General features: G+C 40.0%; 1 protein-coding gene across 5 annotated transcripts; it reads right to left on the bottom strand.

The window, feature by feature from the left end:
• Nucleotides 1-2,664: 2,664 nt before the first annotated feature.
• Nucleotides 2,665-16,702, bottom strand: si:ch73-204p21.2 (uncharacterized). 5 transcript variants are annotated; one of them, XM_050073629.1, is made up of 11 exons: nucleotides 16,519-16,702; nucleotides 15,791-15,907; nucleotides 13,396-13,462; nucleotides 9,552-9,675; nucleotides 7,575-7,635; nucleotides 7,392-7,461; nucleotides 7,191-7,268; nucleotides 6,805-6,843; nucleotides 6,246-6,308; nucleotides 5,937-6,056; nucleotides 2,665-5,496 (listed from the first exon to the last, which is right to left on the bottom strand). In XM_050073629.1, exons 4-11 carry the CDS (start codon nucleotides 9,668-9,670, stop codon nucleotides 5,225-5,227), a joined length of 822 nt encoding a protein of 273 aa, XP_049929586.1. In that variant the 5' UTR covers nucleotides 9,671-9,675; nucleotides 13,396-13,462; nucleotides 15,791-15,907; nucleotides 16,519-16,702; the 3' UTR covers nucleotides 2,665-5,224. The 5 variants fall into 5 exon arrangements, with proteins under 5 accessions (XP_049929586.1, XP_049929744.1, XP_049929667.1 ...); XM_050073787.1 differs by having other exon boundaries at nucleotides 15,791-15,828; XM_050073710.1 differs by lacking the exon at nucleotides 15,791-15,907.

Below are 16,702 nucleotides of genomic sequence, written 5' to 3'. Positions count from 1 at the left end.
AATGTTTGGGTTTTTTTCTTCTAATTTTTGGTATGACTAAGTCATGGTATGGTATGCTGCTGCAACAAGGGCTAGCCACACCTTTCCCATGTGAACTACCAGTGCACCCCACTTTTAAGTCAATACAACACATAAACACTTTAACTATCTGCCTTTCAACGTGCTACCTCAACTACTAATGTACAGTTTTAGCCCACTAACTATCCCACTATTGGCATTATTATTACTACTGTACTTTCAATAAAGCAATTGTACTATCAAATCCACAAAAACTCTGTCTGAATACATTGCTCTTCTTAATGGGTTCAGTTGACTATTTAATCTGCAATTTCCTATGACCTGTATCCCAAACACACACCATGTGAAACTGTACATGGGCAACCGTGCACTCAATGGATATGGACTAGTAATAATAATTTTAAGCATTATTAGTAGGCTATTATTAGACCGCAAATCAATAACATGTTATGAATAATAATCAACACAGAGGCACGATGAAAAGAAGGCGTCTTGTACAGTAATGATTTGGGGCTTAATACTGTGGGATCACTGTCACACACTTTTTAATAGACTTCATGAACAAGTACACATAGCTGAATACAATGATGGCAGTTTTAATAACTTTATAATGTATAGTTGTATATTTTGTGTATAGTGTATATTTCTGTATATTCCACTTCTTGCCTAAATTTGAGTACTTATATCAATTCTGGTACACTGAGAGCAAGTCTACCGGAGTCAAATTTCTTGTATGTACACACATACTTGGCTGATTCTGATTCCATGGTTACATGTATGCATTAGCATAAATCAGTTGTGTGATATGGCTTTTATCAGGATCAATTATGAAATCATGGACAGATTTCATGATCAGCAGATGGATTTATTATTGGTTTAGCTGTTAGCTCAAGCCAAAGTGATCATTCCCTGTTGCACTTGTTTACACAACGACTTTGCAGAGGCAAATCAAATCAAGGCTTTAATCTTGAAGCAACTTCAGATGATGCTTTGTTTTCGTCATGTAAGTTAGCGATGGTTGCTAAGGTTGCAGTGGATCAGTTTTTCATGAAGGAATAGAAAAGCCAACCTGTTCTTATCAAACTCGTCACAAATAACCACTTGGTCAGAGCCGTTCATGTTTACATGACGTGCTGGATATCCTCCTGCTCCTGTTTGTTGTTGACGTTCTGGGGCAGCATGTCAATTTACGCCTGTTATATGCATTGTGACTTTTCAAAATACACGTCCTTTCTCAAAGGATTGTACAGTTTCTGCTCATTAGATACAGTATTTTCAAAATAAACCTGCAACATTGGTAAAACAGCTCGTATTTACGTTTATTTCCAACGTTTATCACCAACAAAAGGTGAGGTTTAGAAAAAAAACATCATGATTTGGCTCTACATTCACACCGCAAGCAAACAGCAGGCTCCCAGGTGAAAGTCCAAGGTTTGCTGGAACCACCCACTACCTCTCCCAGCCGCCCTAAAAGGACTTTCCAGCTCCTTATATTATGTCGTTACCAGCAGCGCTTCAAACTGAAGCCGCTCAGCGACAAGTCATAGCACTGTGACAGGTGCCGTCCATTTCACAGTCCAGCTCGATAATTAACTGACACCGCCCGTCACTGACATGACAGGGGCTGTCCGGCCAACCAGCAGCATATCATAACACTGCGAAAGGTGCGTCCATGTTACCAACTCACCCCACCTGGCGGCATATCATACCACTATGAAAGGCGGGTTTTGGCTTCGGTGTCTGACGTCAAAATCACCGACAAAGCAGTGGTATTTGATGAGTGTGGAATGAGAACAGCAACACAGATTGTGATCATGATTGCTCATGCTCAGGGTTTGACACTGTTGCCTGAGATCTGCTGCTTTTTTATAGTTTATATTTCATATTTCTTTGTTCCACATGTAAAGGTGTGTCTTCTTTCCCTGTTTTTTGGGAAGAGATGAGTGTCTTTCACTTCATGCTGTGCTTTAGCTTTCACACAATATAAAAACAGTCATGATAGTTTTGTTTAAAGGAGCCCACAGAGGTGTCCAAATGTTAAATATACAGACAGTATCGTGTCCTTGTGGGATCGTCTTTTTTTCTTTCTGAACTGTTGATCTTGGCTCATATTTTGACATGAAAAGTGATCTTTGCTCCAAGAAGGTTGGTGGCAACTGCTTTAGACAACATGTTGATATCTTTGTGTCAAGAGTTTATGTTTGTCTCATTCCTGTTTCAACATGAGGTGGAGGTGTGGCAGACCTTGGCTGACTTCCACCCTGAACTGGAGTTGCCTTTCTTACTAAAAGTTGTGTGTCTTACCCGCTGTCATCTGCTAGAATGCGCACATTCAGTGAATGCTCAGCTCTCTGAGTCAGCTGAGTGAAGCGGTGAACGTGCCTGTTGACAAGTTTTCCAGCGCACGTACACACACACACACACACACACACACACAGACACAGGGCACTGTTACATTGTTACATTACATTTGGACGTCATCGACTCATGACACAGCAACATCATCTGAATTCACTGACTGACTCATCATGGATTTCTAACTGTTGTAACTTTATTCCAAACTTGCTTCCACTGATCAGAAATCTGGTGATACACTCTCACATGAAATGATGAAATAATGTCCGGTAATACTGCAAGATTGCTCTCTCTTTTTAAACTGCATAGCTTTATTATAGAAAAATATACATCTTATCTGCACTTTCAGCAGTCAGGGGTCATTACAATAATTTACCATGCCACATTAAAATCAAATCTCAACACAAAAAGCAAAGTCAAGACGTGTAAAGCCTGAAAAAAGTCCTTACATACAGTGTAAGAACATGTAATAACATGTGTTGTTTTTCTTTTTATTTCTTTGATTGATTTGTTCTAAATCTTCAGTAAGTTCCAACTAATGTCACTAATGCCAAATCACTGGATAAGCTCATCCCGTTATGTTTAATAATTAACTTGGATAGCATTTTTAGAAGCACAAATGTAAGTTATATGTTTCGGTGTTTTGTCCTTTATCTTAAGTTTGATTGTTTGTCGGTGCGTTCACGCCGTTGGCAAAGCAAGCATTTTGTACTGCATGTGAATGACATGAAATGAGTTAAAAATTTTCAACTTGTACAAGAAATTCACGTGACGCTGTGTTGCAAAAGCCTATCAGTGTTGAGATCTGGCTGAGATCCTCCTGATTTCACTGAGAATCAGAAATGGTGGAATAACTTATTGTTGCCCTCTGTGTGACACCCAAAGCTCTTCAACTCAACATCAGTATGGAGACAGAACAAAAAGGAGAGGGCTCAGAGAAAAGTGAGTGAAGCCATAGGACTATATTGTAAGTTGTGAAAATATGTATCTGATACCTCTTAAGCTACAGTTGCATGCAAACGTTTGGGCACCCTTTGTCAAAAATGTATTTACTGTGTTAATTACAGTTAATTATGTAGCAGATAAACTGATCAAGGCATGAAGTTAAAGATGAAATAAGTATTTCGACATTCTAAGCAAGATCAGTGTATTGTTTTTGTTTTGTACAATTTTAGAGCAAAAAAAGAAAAGGAGCACCATGCAAAAGATTGGACACCCCAAGACATTTGAGCTCTCAGGAAACTTACCAGGGTCTCAGACCTTAATTAGCTTGTTAGGGCTCTTTCTTCTTTACAATTATCATTAGGAAAGAACAGATGATGCAGATTTCATGGCTTTATAATACTCTGACTCCTAAAACCTTGTCCCAACAATCAGCAGCCATGGGCTCCACTAAACAGCTGCCTAGCACTCTGGAAACTAAAGTAACTGATGTCCACAAAGCAGGAGAAGGCTATAAGAAGATAGCAAAGTGTTTTCAGGTAGGTGTCTCCTCAGTTCATAACATAATTAAGAAATTACAGTTAACAGGAACTGTGGAGGTCAAGTTGAGGTCTGGAAGACCAAGAAAACTTTCCAAGAGAGCTGCTCATATAAAATCAAACCCCCCATTTGACTGTAAAAGACCTGAAGGAAGATTTAGCAGACTCTGGAGTGGTGGTGCACTGTTCTACTGTACAGATACACCTGTACAAATACGACCTTCATGGAAGAGTCATCAGAAGAAAACCTTTCCTGTGTCCTCACCACAAAATTCAGCATTAGAAGTTTGCAAAGGAACATCTAAACAAGCCTGATGATTTTTAGAAACAAGTCCTGTGGACTGATGAAGTTAAATAGACCTCTATGGACACAATGAGCAAAGGTATGTTTGGAGAAAAAAGGGTGCAGAATTTCATGTAAAGAACACCTGTCTAACTGTTAAACACGGAGGTGGATCTATCAGGCTTTGGGCTTGTGTTGCAGCCAGTGGCACAGGGAACATTTCACAGTTAGAGAGAAGAAAGGATTCAATTATAGTACAGCAAACTCTGGAAGCAAACATCACACCATCTGTAAAAAAGCTGAAGATGAAGAGAGGATGGCTTCTACAACAGGACAATGATCCTAACCACACCTCGAAATCCACAATGGACTACCTCAAGAGGAGCAAGCTGTAGGTGTTGCCATGGCCCTCACAGTCCCCCGACCTAAACATCATTAAAATACTGAAGAAATGTGTCATCTTCAACTTCATGCCTTTTGGAAATCAATTCGTCTTCTCCTGACTTAACAACTCACAGTAAACAAAATTTTGACCAGGGGTGCCCAAACTTTTGCATGCCACTGTTTTTGTTGAGCTGCTTCTTAGCAGAATGCTCTGAGTAATTTTAGTTGGTCTATTGTGACAGGTAACATGGGAGGAGTTAAGTAGTAATGTGCTGCTCTGGACAAGATGAAAAAATAATAGAGTGTTTTTTTCTTGGTGCTTCAGATTGTGGGGCTTCCGTGTTTACCGTATTGACATGACTTTATTCCAGCCATCAGTTTTACTTTACTTTAGCTGGTAGCTGCCTTCCCCAGTTAGGTTAGCACAGCTGTTAGAACAGCTCTTCAGGGCAAATATTCACCAGTGGCACTACAGTGCCTGTATTCCCACGAGCAACACAAGGCAAAAATTTCCATTGTGTTTTGTGGAAACACACCATTATCCTTCTTTCTTCATCCTTTGTTGTCTTTTATCTTTTTGTATCCTATCTCTATTTCTCGTCCTTGTTCACTTAGATTTCATCCTTTATCATTTGTTCCTAGTCTTTCATTTTTTGCCCTTTAGCTGCCGTCTTTCAGTCTTTGTCCTTTCACACTTCACACGTCATCCCTCCAGAGACATCCTATCAGGCAGTGGAGGTAAAGACTCCTTCTCCTCCTCCACCTGCACCTCCTCATGTGTATAAACAGGGGGTGTGGTCGGTGTCGCCTTTTTGCTGACTCGTGCATACACTGATTTATTGTCGATCAAATCCCCCGCCACTGCAGAGGGAGCGCTGTGCTCCTCCTCTTGCTCCTGATTGGTTGGTAATGATGACTGGTCAGCATCACCTCCGCTGCTGCTCCGCCCTTCACCAATGGTGTGGTAGATATGATCTGTAAGAGTGAAACATTTTACTAATTATTATTCCTGTAAAATTAATTTGTATTTCTCTCTTCGTTTCTGTCTGTTTGTCCTACTCATCTCTCCTGTCTTCCCCTCCTGTCTTTTATTTCATCTCTTTTTCAATGTTGACTCTCAATCAGCCTCTCTAGTTTGACCTTACAGCCCCCAAACTTTCTGCAACTTCCAATTAATTTTTCATGTATTATACCAATACTGATAAATCATTTGGCCCATATAGTGTCAGAAAATAGTGAAAGATCCCTTTATTATTTCCCTGAGTCAAAAACAAAAACAAAACAATTGTCACATAAGAGAAGAGGTAGAAAAGCAGCAAAATGTCACATTAGAGAAGCTGGAACCAGAAAATCTTTGGTATTTTTGCTCGAAAATTATTTTTCTGTTTATTTGATTAACTAATAAATTCATGTACTCGTTCTTGTTCTAGTTGTTATGTCACAAAAACAGAGATCCAGACCCTGGTTAGGTGGCTCCCTCAGGTGGCTCCTCCACGGAGTGAACGTGACAGAGGTTTCCTCTTTAGGATTTGACTCTGAATACACACACACACACACACACACACACACACACACACACAGAAAGCAGTGGGAATTGAGCATCATGGGAGATGTAGTAACAAAGTTTCCTATATTCTTTAGTGTTGTCAGTCAAGAATAATAAAACCAAAATGTTAAGCTATCTTTTTACTGATCAAAGGGATCAAAAACAAATAGCAAAGTACCTCCTGCAGTGTCAGAAACACTTGCTGTCTTTATCACTGCTGCACTGCCATTGGTCTGAGCATCTGAGGACACACACACGCATCCACAGCCACAGAGCAAACAAACAAGCAAAAATTTCAGCAGTTAATGGAACAAAAAACTGAGTTGAAACTGGCATTTTATTTATCTCCAGGGAAGAAATAATGCGTAACAGAGGCAGAAAGAAAGAAACCGATCAGACATACATACATACAAGAAAAATAACAAAGCAAAGGGAAAAAAGAAAGGAGACCTGCATCATACATTAAAGCTGCGTACTGGTACAAATAAGCAAAGGACAACTTTGCATTTATAAGTTTTAAGTGATTTCATATACTTTAAAACACAGAGGTTTAAACACAGTGGACACAGAAGAGACATAATGGACATGGTAAAAACTTTCTAAAAGACACTGAGGTATTTCATGTCGGCATGGATGGATTACTGAACAGGCCTAACACGCACAGGCCCAGGGGCCCAAAGTTTTTAATTGAAGTGACATTTTTCCTGCAAAAGTCACTCAAATTAACACATACTAACCAGAAAGTCCCAAAATGACCACAGAGGGATGCAAAGGAACTGCAAAGACACAAAATAACTACAAAATGAGTGAAACAACCACAAAATGACAGCAAAGAGACACAAAACAACTACAAGGACACACAGGATGACCCAAAGAGACACAAAACAACTATAAAGAGACACAACACAACTAAAAGGAAACACAAAAAGACCTCAAAGAGACACAAAGCAACTACAAAGAGACACAACAACATCAACAAGAGGGAAACTCAGCACAGAATCTGTGTGTCTTGTTTCATGTAGGAGAGGTGTTGGGGCCCACTGCATATATGTGCCCAGGGGCCCACTGTCCGCCCATGCATGTCCTCTGTGTGTCTTATCGTTTACTGATCAGCCAGACTGACCTTGGTGGTTCTGTGGCGCCCCCAAGTGGCTCCTCCAAGGAGTGAAGGAGACTGTGTTTTCTTGACCAGGATTAAAATCTGAAAACACACACACAGACACACGCGCGCACACACACACACACACACACACACACAAGGGAAAGATGATTAAGAGACAGAAATTATAGGTGAAACAGGTTCACTGTTCAGAAGTTAACTCACCTTTTTCATCATTTTGTATCTCATTGATCATCGGATTCTCTCTCGCCACCATGGCCTCTTCCAGCTTAACCTGTCAATCAACACAACATTAAAGGTGTATTCTTTACTCTCAGATAATACAGGATACTGTTAAAATGAACAAATGAAAAACTCAGGAAAGTTCAAAAGTCAGAGGTCTCTTACCACTCTGATAAGAGTTGAAGGATTTTTGTCCGCCTCAGACTCTCGCAGCTCAAAAGAACGTCTACAAAACAAAAAGAGACAAATCAGGTCAACATTATTTATAAAACCTAAACAACTACACACAGTCCTGTAACCAGAGGAAACATCTAGGATGGGCCCTTATTGTCAATTTTATTCATATTTTATTTCACACCACAGCATTAAACTTAATTACACTTTTATAATGTCTTGACAACATTGTAAATAATTAGATAATACCATTTGACAGTTTGTCAAGACCCTTGGTTGTATATACATGAGCCCAACAACACAACAGCAACTGAACAAGACAAGTTCCAGTTTAACATACCCCTTACTGTACAGGCTAATTGACCAATAGTTTACACACCATATTTATATCACACCCCCTGCTGTTTAGTCTGTATAATCTCTAAACTCTGCACATGAAGCTGTTTGCACTATTGGTAAATGTTTAACTGCATGTCAGTACTCATACAGTGTATGAATGTGTGTGAATGGGTGAATGTGACTCATGGTGTAAAAAGCCCTTTGAGTGGTCGGGAGACCAGAAAGGCACTATACAAGTGCAGATCCATTTACCATGTGCAAATGTCAAATCAAATGAACCTCTGGAATATCTGATGATCCTCCCCCATCTGAACAAACTCTTGTTGTTTGTTCAAACACAGTTGCATATTCACATTTTGCATCTAACGTAATATAAGCTTATAAAATCGGAGTCCTAGCTGTAGTTTGAACCATCACACAGCAGGTACAAGACACTAGAAACTAGCAATATGGACAAACATATAATACCTTTTTTACTGTGGCTTCACTGGCTCTGCACCAGCACATACTGTTTTCAGGAAATAGCCACAGCCTTGCACTCTAACACTGTGATGTCAGTGTCAGAGTGCAAGGCTGCTCCCCTGGTCCCCTGCTCCCAACGTTTAAACACGTGATGTAACATATAACACTGGAGCGGCAACGCTTGTTTCAATATTCCCAGTGGTAATGTTAACGGCTGGATCACAGTGTGCTTCAAAACTACAAAAATCTGGATTGATGACATCTGAAACAGGTTACTGCTTTGTTTTGTCAGTGGTCTGAACCTCTGTGGGATGTCTTCCTTATTAAGTTAACTGAGACACACACACACACACACACACACACACACACAGACAGTTTGTGGGTTATAGTAGTGGGGTTAAAGAGAGTTGCTGATTAAACAGTGACAAATTATTCTAATATAAATTTAGATTTATTGTGTTCATCAACAACCACTATGTGTAACAACTGTTGTGTGGATAAAAGCAAAAATAGGCAGTTAATAAATGACGACATACATGAAGCATGTGACTTAAAGCTCCAGTTGGTGACTTTTATGAAAATAACTGTGTTCATGTGTTCAGCTGTGTGTGCATTTGCTAAAACTGTCACTGTGTTCTGAAAGAAGAAGACCACGGTGTGGCAGCAACAACCAGTCAGAGTTGAGGAGTCTCTAATGCAGCTGTCAGTCATGTCATTCACTCTGTGCACTGTACTTAAACTGTCAAACTAGGCAGTGCTGATCAAATGTGTATCAAGATTTGGTTACCGCGTTGCCTATCTCTCACCTTGGGAACACATTTTAGTGACTGTTAGCTGTAAAATGAGAAAGCTGTTCTGACTTGTGGGTGGTGCTAGGTACTCCCTGTATCCAACATGGCGACGGGGTCACAAACTCACTCATTTTACAGTGAACAGTCACTAAAATATGTTTCTGAAAACATTTGACATTTTAGGAGACTGTAACCTTCCTTGAATTAATAGTGCTGTAAGTAACTCTGGAGAGAAATAGTTGACTTTGAGGTGGTACCAGCAATGGAGCTCTATGGCACAGAGGGAGAAGATCTATGACAGACTCTGTATTGTTGGTTTGACTGTGAATGTGTGATATGTTAACAGAAACAGAAATACAGTACAGGGCCAACTGACTTGTTGCAGTCGCTGCAGAGTGCTGTAAGGAAGATGGAGAGGAGCACGAGAAGGATGAAGAAACCAGCCACTCCTGACAGGAACCACGACCCAGCGACCTCTGCTCCGACGGCTGCCATTATCACTGAGAGAGACAGAAATGAAAGAAGAGAGGGAGAGAGGTTTTAAGGTGTGCTGAGAAAACAGGAAGTGAGTCAAGTGATGGTTGACCTCTGTGCAACCTCTGAGTGTATGACAGGAATGTGAGCTAGCCAAATTTACAGATGGTGTGGCAGAATTCCTCAACCATGAACAAACAACCCAGACCTTATTCAAATCAACACACCCAAGAACTGTACATATTACAATAATTATGCGGAAAGGTTCACCTTTTTTGGGTAACTAATTAATTTGTTTGGAATCTGATGAGGTCAGGAGTGTAATCTATGGTTGAACACAGGGACATGTCCCCTATGTTTTTTTAAAAAGGCAGCCTTGGACCCCTCCACTTTTTACAGTTCAAAACGAACATTATATTGAAAGAAGAAACAAAAAACATAAGAAAATGCACCTACAAGACCACTTAGCAATGTCCAGACCCCTGAAATTACAGAAGACAGACATAAGGATTTTCTTTTTTCTTTTTAAGAGTCTGACTGATGTCCTCAAACACAATCGATATAAAATTAGCTCATGTTAAATTGCAAATATTCATAGTGACATCATGCTGGAATATCACTTTCACTTTGTAAACATCTTCAAGTTAGCCAGGCACAGAAAATGGCATTGATAAACTGTTCTGTTATCGTATACATGTTATTTCAAATGAGCACGGTCAGTCATCCACTGTGCTCCTTCAGTTACACATTAATGAAAGCACTTTTATTTTTTGGAAATCATCTATTGGGTCTTTGACTCAGCAGAAACAGCTGCCCTATAGGTGCTAGGCAAGGAGCAGGGTCTGAATGTAGAAAGTGTAGAACAAAACACTGCACATAGGAAAAAAAAATCTCCAGTGTGGTGTTATTCTGCACTTTTTGCCCATAGAGTAAGTGGCGTAGTCGAGGGTATACACAGGTATACAGGGTATTCCCACTTCTGTTTCTGGCCATTCACACCCACCTATTAGCCAAAAAGCCACTGGAAGGAGAGTATACCCACTTTCTCCTCTGTAACCTACCCACTGACCTAAAGCACCCACCTCATCAACTACAACTACACCAAGGGATGGGCCATCACTTCATCTAGCTTTATAAAATATTTTGTTAAACCATCCTGTGTCTCAATCTGGATTTTCATATATTTCAGTCCGGACCAAAGTGGTGGACCAAGAAACAACATCATCAGAGTCCCAAGATAGCGACAGGGTTTAGAATATGCCTTAACAGACACTGGACATGAACAAAGGAATAGCTAGTAACTGCCGGTGTCAGTCAGTCAGTCTGCTGAAATATCTCAACAACTATTGGACTGTGATGAAATGTGATTCATGTTCCCCTCAGGATGAATTGTAATAACTTTGGTGGTCCTTTGACTTTTCATCTTGTACCATCACCAGGCCAACATTTTAATATGTCCAATATTTTGTTTTATGACCATATACCTGCAGAACTAATGACATTCCCATCAGCCTCAGCTGTACTTTGTTATGTTTTTTACATCTCATTAGCAACTGTTAGCATGCTAACAGGCTAAACTTAGGTGATGACCATAGTAAACATACCTGCTAAACATCAGCATGTTAGCAAGCTGATTTTAGCATTTAGCTCAAAGTAGCCTCACAAAGCTATTAGCATAAATAGGCTACTGTACAGGTTTTTATGGTTGTGTGTCCTTTCTCTGTAACTATGAACATAGTTCCTGCTGTGTTATGCTTTGCAAATGATATATGGAACACTGAACTGTTGTAATAATGTTTAATGGTAATAATGGTCATATTTTCAGCCTGTCCTCTGAAGAAAAAAAACAGACTCTGTTGTTTCAGGACCCCAAAACAACATTTGTCAAGTCGGTCTCACTCTGAAGTTGTCATATACTGGTGCTTGGGCTGTGACCTCTGGCTTCAGACACCAATGAAAAAGCCATCCTTCCACATCTACATGATATGCTGCTGGTCGCAGTGGGGCAACAACGTAATTTAAGGGGGCGAAAGTCTGAGTAGGGCAGAAGGGAGGAGTGTTACCTGGGAAGCCAGTGTTCACGTGTACGTTAGTCGACCATAACCATGTTGTTAAATGTCAATTCACAGTGTTGTACTGACGTAGTGCATTTATTTTGAAAGAGTCTATGTAAACTGTACATTTCCTGTCAAAACAGAAGTGTACTTTGAAAACAGACAATGTATGTAACAGGCACTTCCTGTTTCCTACCAGCAGTTGACGTTGGGTTCTTTTAACTATGACTGTCACCGTTCACTAACCTTAACCACCTGGTAATCTCTGTTACTTTTGGCAGTAACTAGGACTACTTTAAACTATTGTTTTTTAAATTAAGTAACTAAATTAACATTACTGAAAGACTCATGACTTTTTATTTTTTTATGTAGCTAGTTACCCGTGTTTTTATTCAATTGGATGGATTTTAAGTTGTGATAGGAAGGAAAGCTGTCAATCTAGTCTGGCAACACTGTTACTTATTTCAGGCATGAATGTGTTCGGACAGGCATCATGAGGCAGCTGAGGCTGGATTAATCATTTGTCTCTGACCCCTGTGACCATGGGACAGTTAAACAAACTGATGACAATATGTTGTAGAAAATATGTAGCATCTTTCTGCTGTTGAGTCACTCTGCAAATAGCTGGAAAAACTTTTCCAACCACCTGGGCAGCAAATATAAATGTGATTACAAATGAAAACTAACTGTCAAGTTGATCAACAGTGTTTTTATTACTGTAACAACAGTACTGAAACAAAAGCGTTACATTATCAGTGGCAGCATTTCAAAGCAGGAGTATGCACGCACATCCAGACCAACAAAGACAGGTGCTGAACCAAAAGTTAGCAGACATCAAAATAAATAAATCACTCGTCCACTTATTTATTACACCAAGGTGGTGATGTTTTGAGCACAACTGCTCTGTGTAATAAATAAGTGGACATTGGAGCCCTGCAGTGTGACATTATTTATTTTAATATCAGCATTTTAAAGTAGACATTTAAAAAGTAACTTAACAAAATGTAACAAAAAAGTCCTGATGACAGCTGTACACAAACATTGGACAATACATGAAAATGTGCTGCAGGCTGTTTGCTTTCAGCTTCTGTCAACGTGCATCAAACTGAAGAGCTTTTAGGCAATGAGGAGGAGGAGGAGGAGGAGGAGGAGGATGAGGAGAAGGAGGAGGAGGACTGTTTAAACAGTAAACAGCTTTTAATGCTCAAGTCTTATTTACAACACAAAACAACGGAGCAAAACAGCACAACAGTGACACAGTGTTAAAAACTACATTTGCATTTTAGTGTTTTATGGAGACCTAACCCCATCATATAATCATGACTAATGACATGTGGAAGGTCAAAGGTCACAGGCTGCATTCTCTCTCTGTAAGCACTCACTTTTCTTCAGCAACAAATAATTCTCTTGAAAGAAAAGGCTCATGTTTTTCTTACAGCCAAACTTAATTCCAAAATACAAAGTTCACCACTTTTTCCCAGATGCCAAAAAACACAGAAAACTGAGAATGTTAATGGCAGAAGAACGTTTTGGTTTGTAAACACAACCAACTAAACATGAGATCATATTTACTTTCTAATGCCATAAACCGAACAGACAATGTTGTGACATATTTCAAAGATGAGGACACACATGACATGTGATGTCAGTTTTGTTTAAGAAACAACATGGAGTAGTGTTGTAGATGTTTACCTTGCTCTCTCTCAGTTCAGCTCAGCAAGACGTGAATCAGCAGTGCGTTAATGACCCGGACTGACTCCTGTCAAACAAACACAAGAGCATCAGAAGGTGTGTTATACCGTGAGAGATTCCTATGGTTCAAAGGAATCATAGGCCTGTTCATTTACAGAAGTGCTGTCTAAAGAAATAAGTCTGGCATTTTGAGAAATAGGCTACCACTCCCATATACATCCATTAGATATGCAGCTTCAGCCAGCAGCTGGTCAGCTTGGCATAATGGCTGTGAACAGGGGGAAACAACTAGCCTGACTCTGTCCCAAAGTAACAAAATAAAACCACCATCAATTAGCTGTTCACACCTGTGTCTATTCTGTGTCTCCAGATGACCACCTGTGTTCCAATTTTGTACTGCCCCATACACATTTATTATGTCCACACTTTTGCTAGCTGCTCTGTAGCATGCTTGCTAGTCACATTAGTGGTTGTGTCAGTACAGCTGTACAACTGAAGTCAGCAGAATTCAACACGTCTATTCCACGGGGCAAAACGAGGGATGTTCATGCAACACTCTGTCCAATTCGACATAAAATTGGTAAGTTATAGAGCTTTCAGCGCATTGTCACCAAAACAACAACCACGTCCTGTACCAATAACGTCCTTGTTAGGGATGCATTAGGACACATTACTGTTTATAATACGAAAGATATGTGGTCAAATGTGTCCCAGACCACCTTGGCAAGGGGTTTGAGTGATGAAATCACAATGGTAGTTTAGACTGTCTAATTGTGCAACACATTCTCACACCCTGGGAAATGTACAGTTTGCATACAGTCTCTTTCAAAATAAACACCGTAAATTGACATTTTTTTCCTTCAACAACACACACACACGTGGTTGGGTTTAGAACACTGGCCTCCCGGGTGAAAGTTGGTGGTTGTTACCCCCATCCACCACACATCCCTAGTTGGACTGCCACTACCTTAACTTCCGTTGTTGTCCCACGGTGTTTCCTCCTGATGCTGCTGGGTGCCATTAAACAATAACAGCAACCAGCTGCGTATCATGCTAACATGAAAGGACGGCTTTTTTGCTGGAGTCTGACCAAGCACCGGTTTTCGACAATTTCTGTGTGAGACCGGGTTGATTTGTAATCAGATTACCCAAGACACATGTTAACACCATGTCTAAACAGGTTCTGAGAGCACCCAGACGAATGTACTGAGTATATTGGCACTAAAGCTCATTTGGGTACAAAAGAAAAAATTCTGTAGGTCCATAAAATCCCTATTCATTGTCTATGGAGCAGTGCCAGACTTTATACTTGATGACATCACAAATTGGAGACTTACTGCTCTGGTTTTTTTGCTTTGAAAGAGAGTATCTCATGTTCACTAACTGATTGAACTTTCCCAGGCCATGGAGATAATCAGAATCAGAATCAGAATCAGAAATACTTTATTGATCCCCGAGGGGAAATTATTTATGTTACAGGTGCTCCTTGCAAGAGAGGAAAGATACTGTACTGTACTGATAATGTACTGGTATTCATAATTTAGGTGATACTTTCCCCTCTAAAGTGTGCAAGCATTGCTAACATGCTACCATGCTAAATATTACATGTATATGCAACAATAGCATATTAGCATGCCATGTTAGTGTGTTCAGAATGATGCCAGCTCTAAATTAATAACTTTAATGGCTTTTCAGAAAACGGAGAGGCTTGAAAAAGTGTCTCCGTCAAAACTCTGCAGGTTTACTTGCAAACAGCTTTTGTGAAATGCTGTGAATTACATGTTGCTGTATTAATACAGACTGATATGATATTGATATCATCAATATAGGCTCATGCACATTTTATCACATATTAAAAGTCTCAAAATCACATGTGCCATAATGTGAATTCATGTAAAATGCTTTTTTTCATGTTGTTTGTGTTCTTGTGTTATGTCTTATAATTCACATGTGAAATAGCTGTTTTCTACATAGGCCTACAGTATATCTGTTTATATGTTGTATTATGATATATGTTACAGTTATATTATTGTTTGATAATTACCATATGCATCAAAGTTGTGTCTTGGACTATAGTCTCATTTGTTTATAATTACTTATCTGTGCTTTTAGTTATTCCTAATGTCTGTGGCATTTCTGATATTCAAAATAAAAAACAGTTGTCTGACAAAAAAAAATCTCATAACATAATTCTAAGACAAGTTTTTCACGTTTAACATTTTGACATTGACATGCTTTCATAGCTACAGACAGCTGGGGTCGGGGCAACTATACTGAGCCTCTGACTGTTAAAGATGTCAGTTTAGATCGAACAGAAATATATGGAAACATATCCATGTTGACTTGTAAATGATCTAGCTCTGAATGAGTAGAAAAAATAGTGTATAAAGCCTACCTGTGTCCATGGTGCAGACAGCTGTGACTTCAGGTTCACTGTATGTGAGGAGTTGTTCCTGCTACAGGTTTACTCATTGACAGACTGAACAAACACTGAGACGCTCTACTGTTTGAGCTGCTTAAAGACACACACACACACACACACACACGCACTTTACACCGCACCTACAGTATGACTATAATGGACAGTCTACTGAGAAGACTGGAGAAACAACGTTCTCTTTCTTCCCCAGAGGCAATTGAGTAGATGGGTATCAGAACATGTTTAGCCTAGCTTAGCACAAAGACTGGAAGCAGGGGGGAACTGCTAGCCTTGCTCCATTAAAGGGGAGAAAGCTGTCAGCCTAGTCACTAATCCACCCTGTAGACAGCTGGGTTTTCTTGATTAGACCTAACTTGATAGCTTTTTTCAAACTTAATTGACCCTTCACTAAGTCCCGGCCATTGAAAGCAGGCTGATCAATCAGAGCGTAGCACTGGCCAGCTCCGACAAGGGCCCAACAACAACACCACAGTGGTGCTCCACAGACTACATGCAAGGTATTCTTTATTTTCAGGCTGATTTGTTACCTGGAGAGGTCAAAAGCCCCCCATTCCAAAACCCTGAAAAGTGTAGCATTAGCTAGCTAGCTAGCTAGCTACTGAGGGTATAACATTAGCCTATAGAATGTAACATTACACATGCTACTTTTGCTTTATTGATGGTAACAGTGAATAAAGACCTACCCTGTTCTACAGGAACCAGTGAAGGGAAGCAGGGAAACTTTGCCAGTAATCATCCAGTTGTGTGTCACTGCAGTGTGTGCAGATGAACACTGTCTGGCCTATCCCAGAGCTCCCCCGCCCATCCTTGGTGGAGGAGCTCTGGCAGCTAGTGTTTTTGCCGCTGAGTCAGTTTGACACCTTGGGC

The sequence above is a fragment of the Epinephelus moara genome, chromosome 1, assembly GCF_006386435.1.
Source record: "Epinephelus moara isolate mb chromosome 1, YSFRI_EMoa_1.0, whole genome shotgun sequence".
Lineage (NCBI taxonomy): Eukaryota > Metazoa > Chordata > Actinopteri > Perciformes > Serranidae > Epinephelus > Epinephelus moara.
This window is presented reverse-complemented; position numbering and strand designations above follow the sequence as displayed.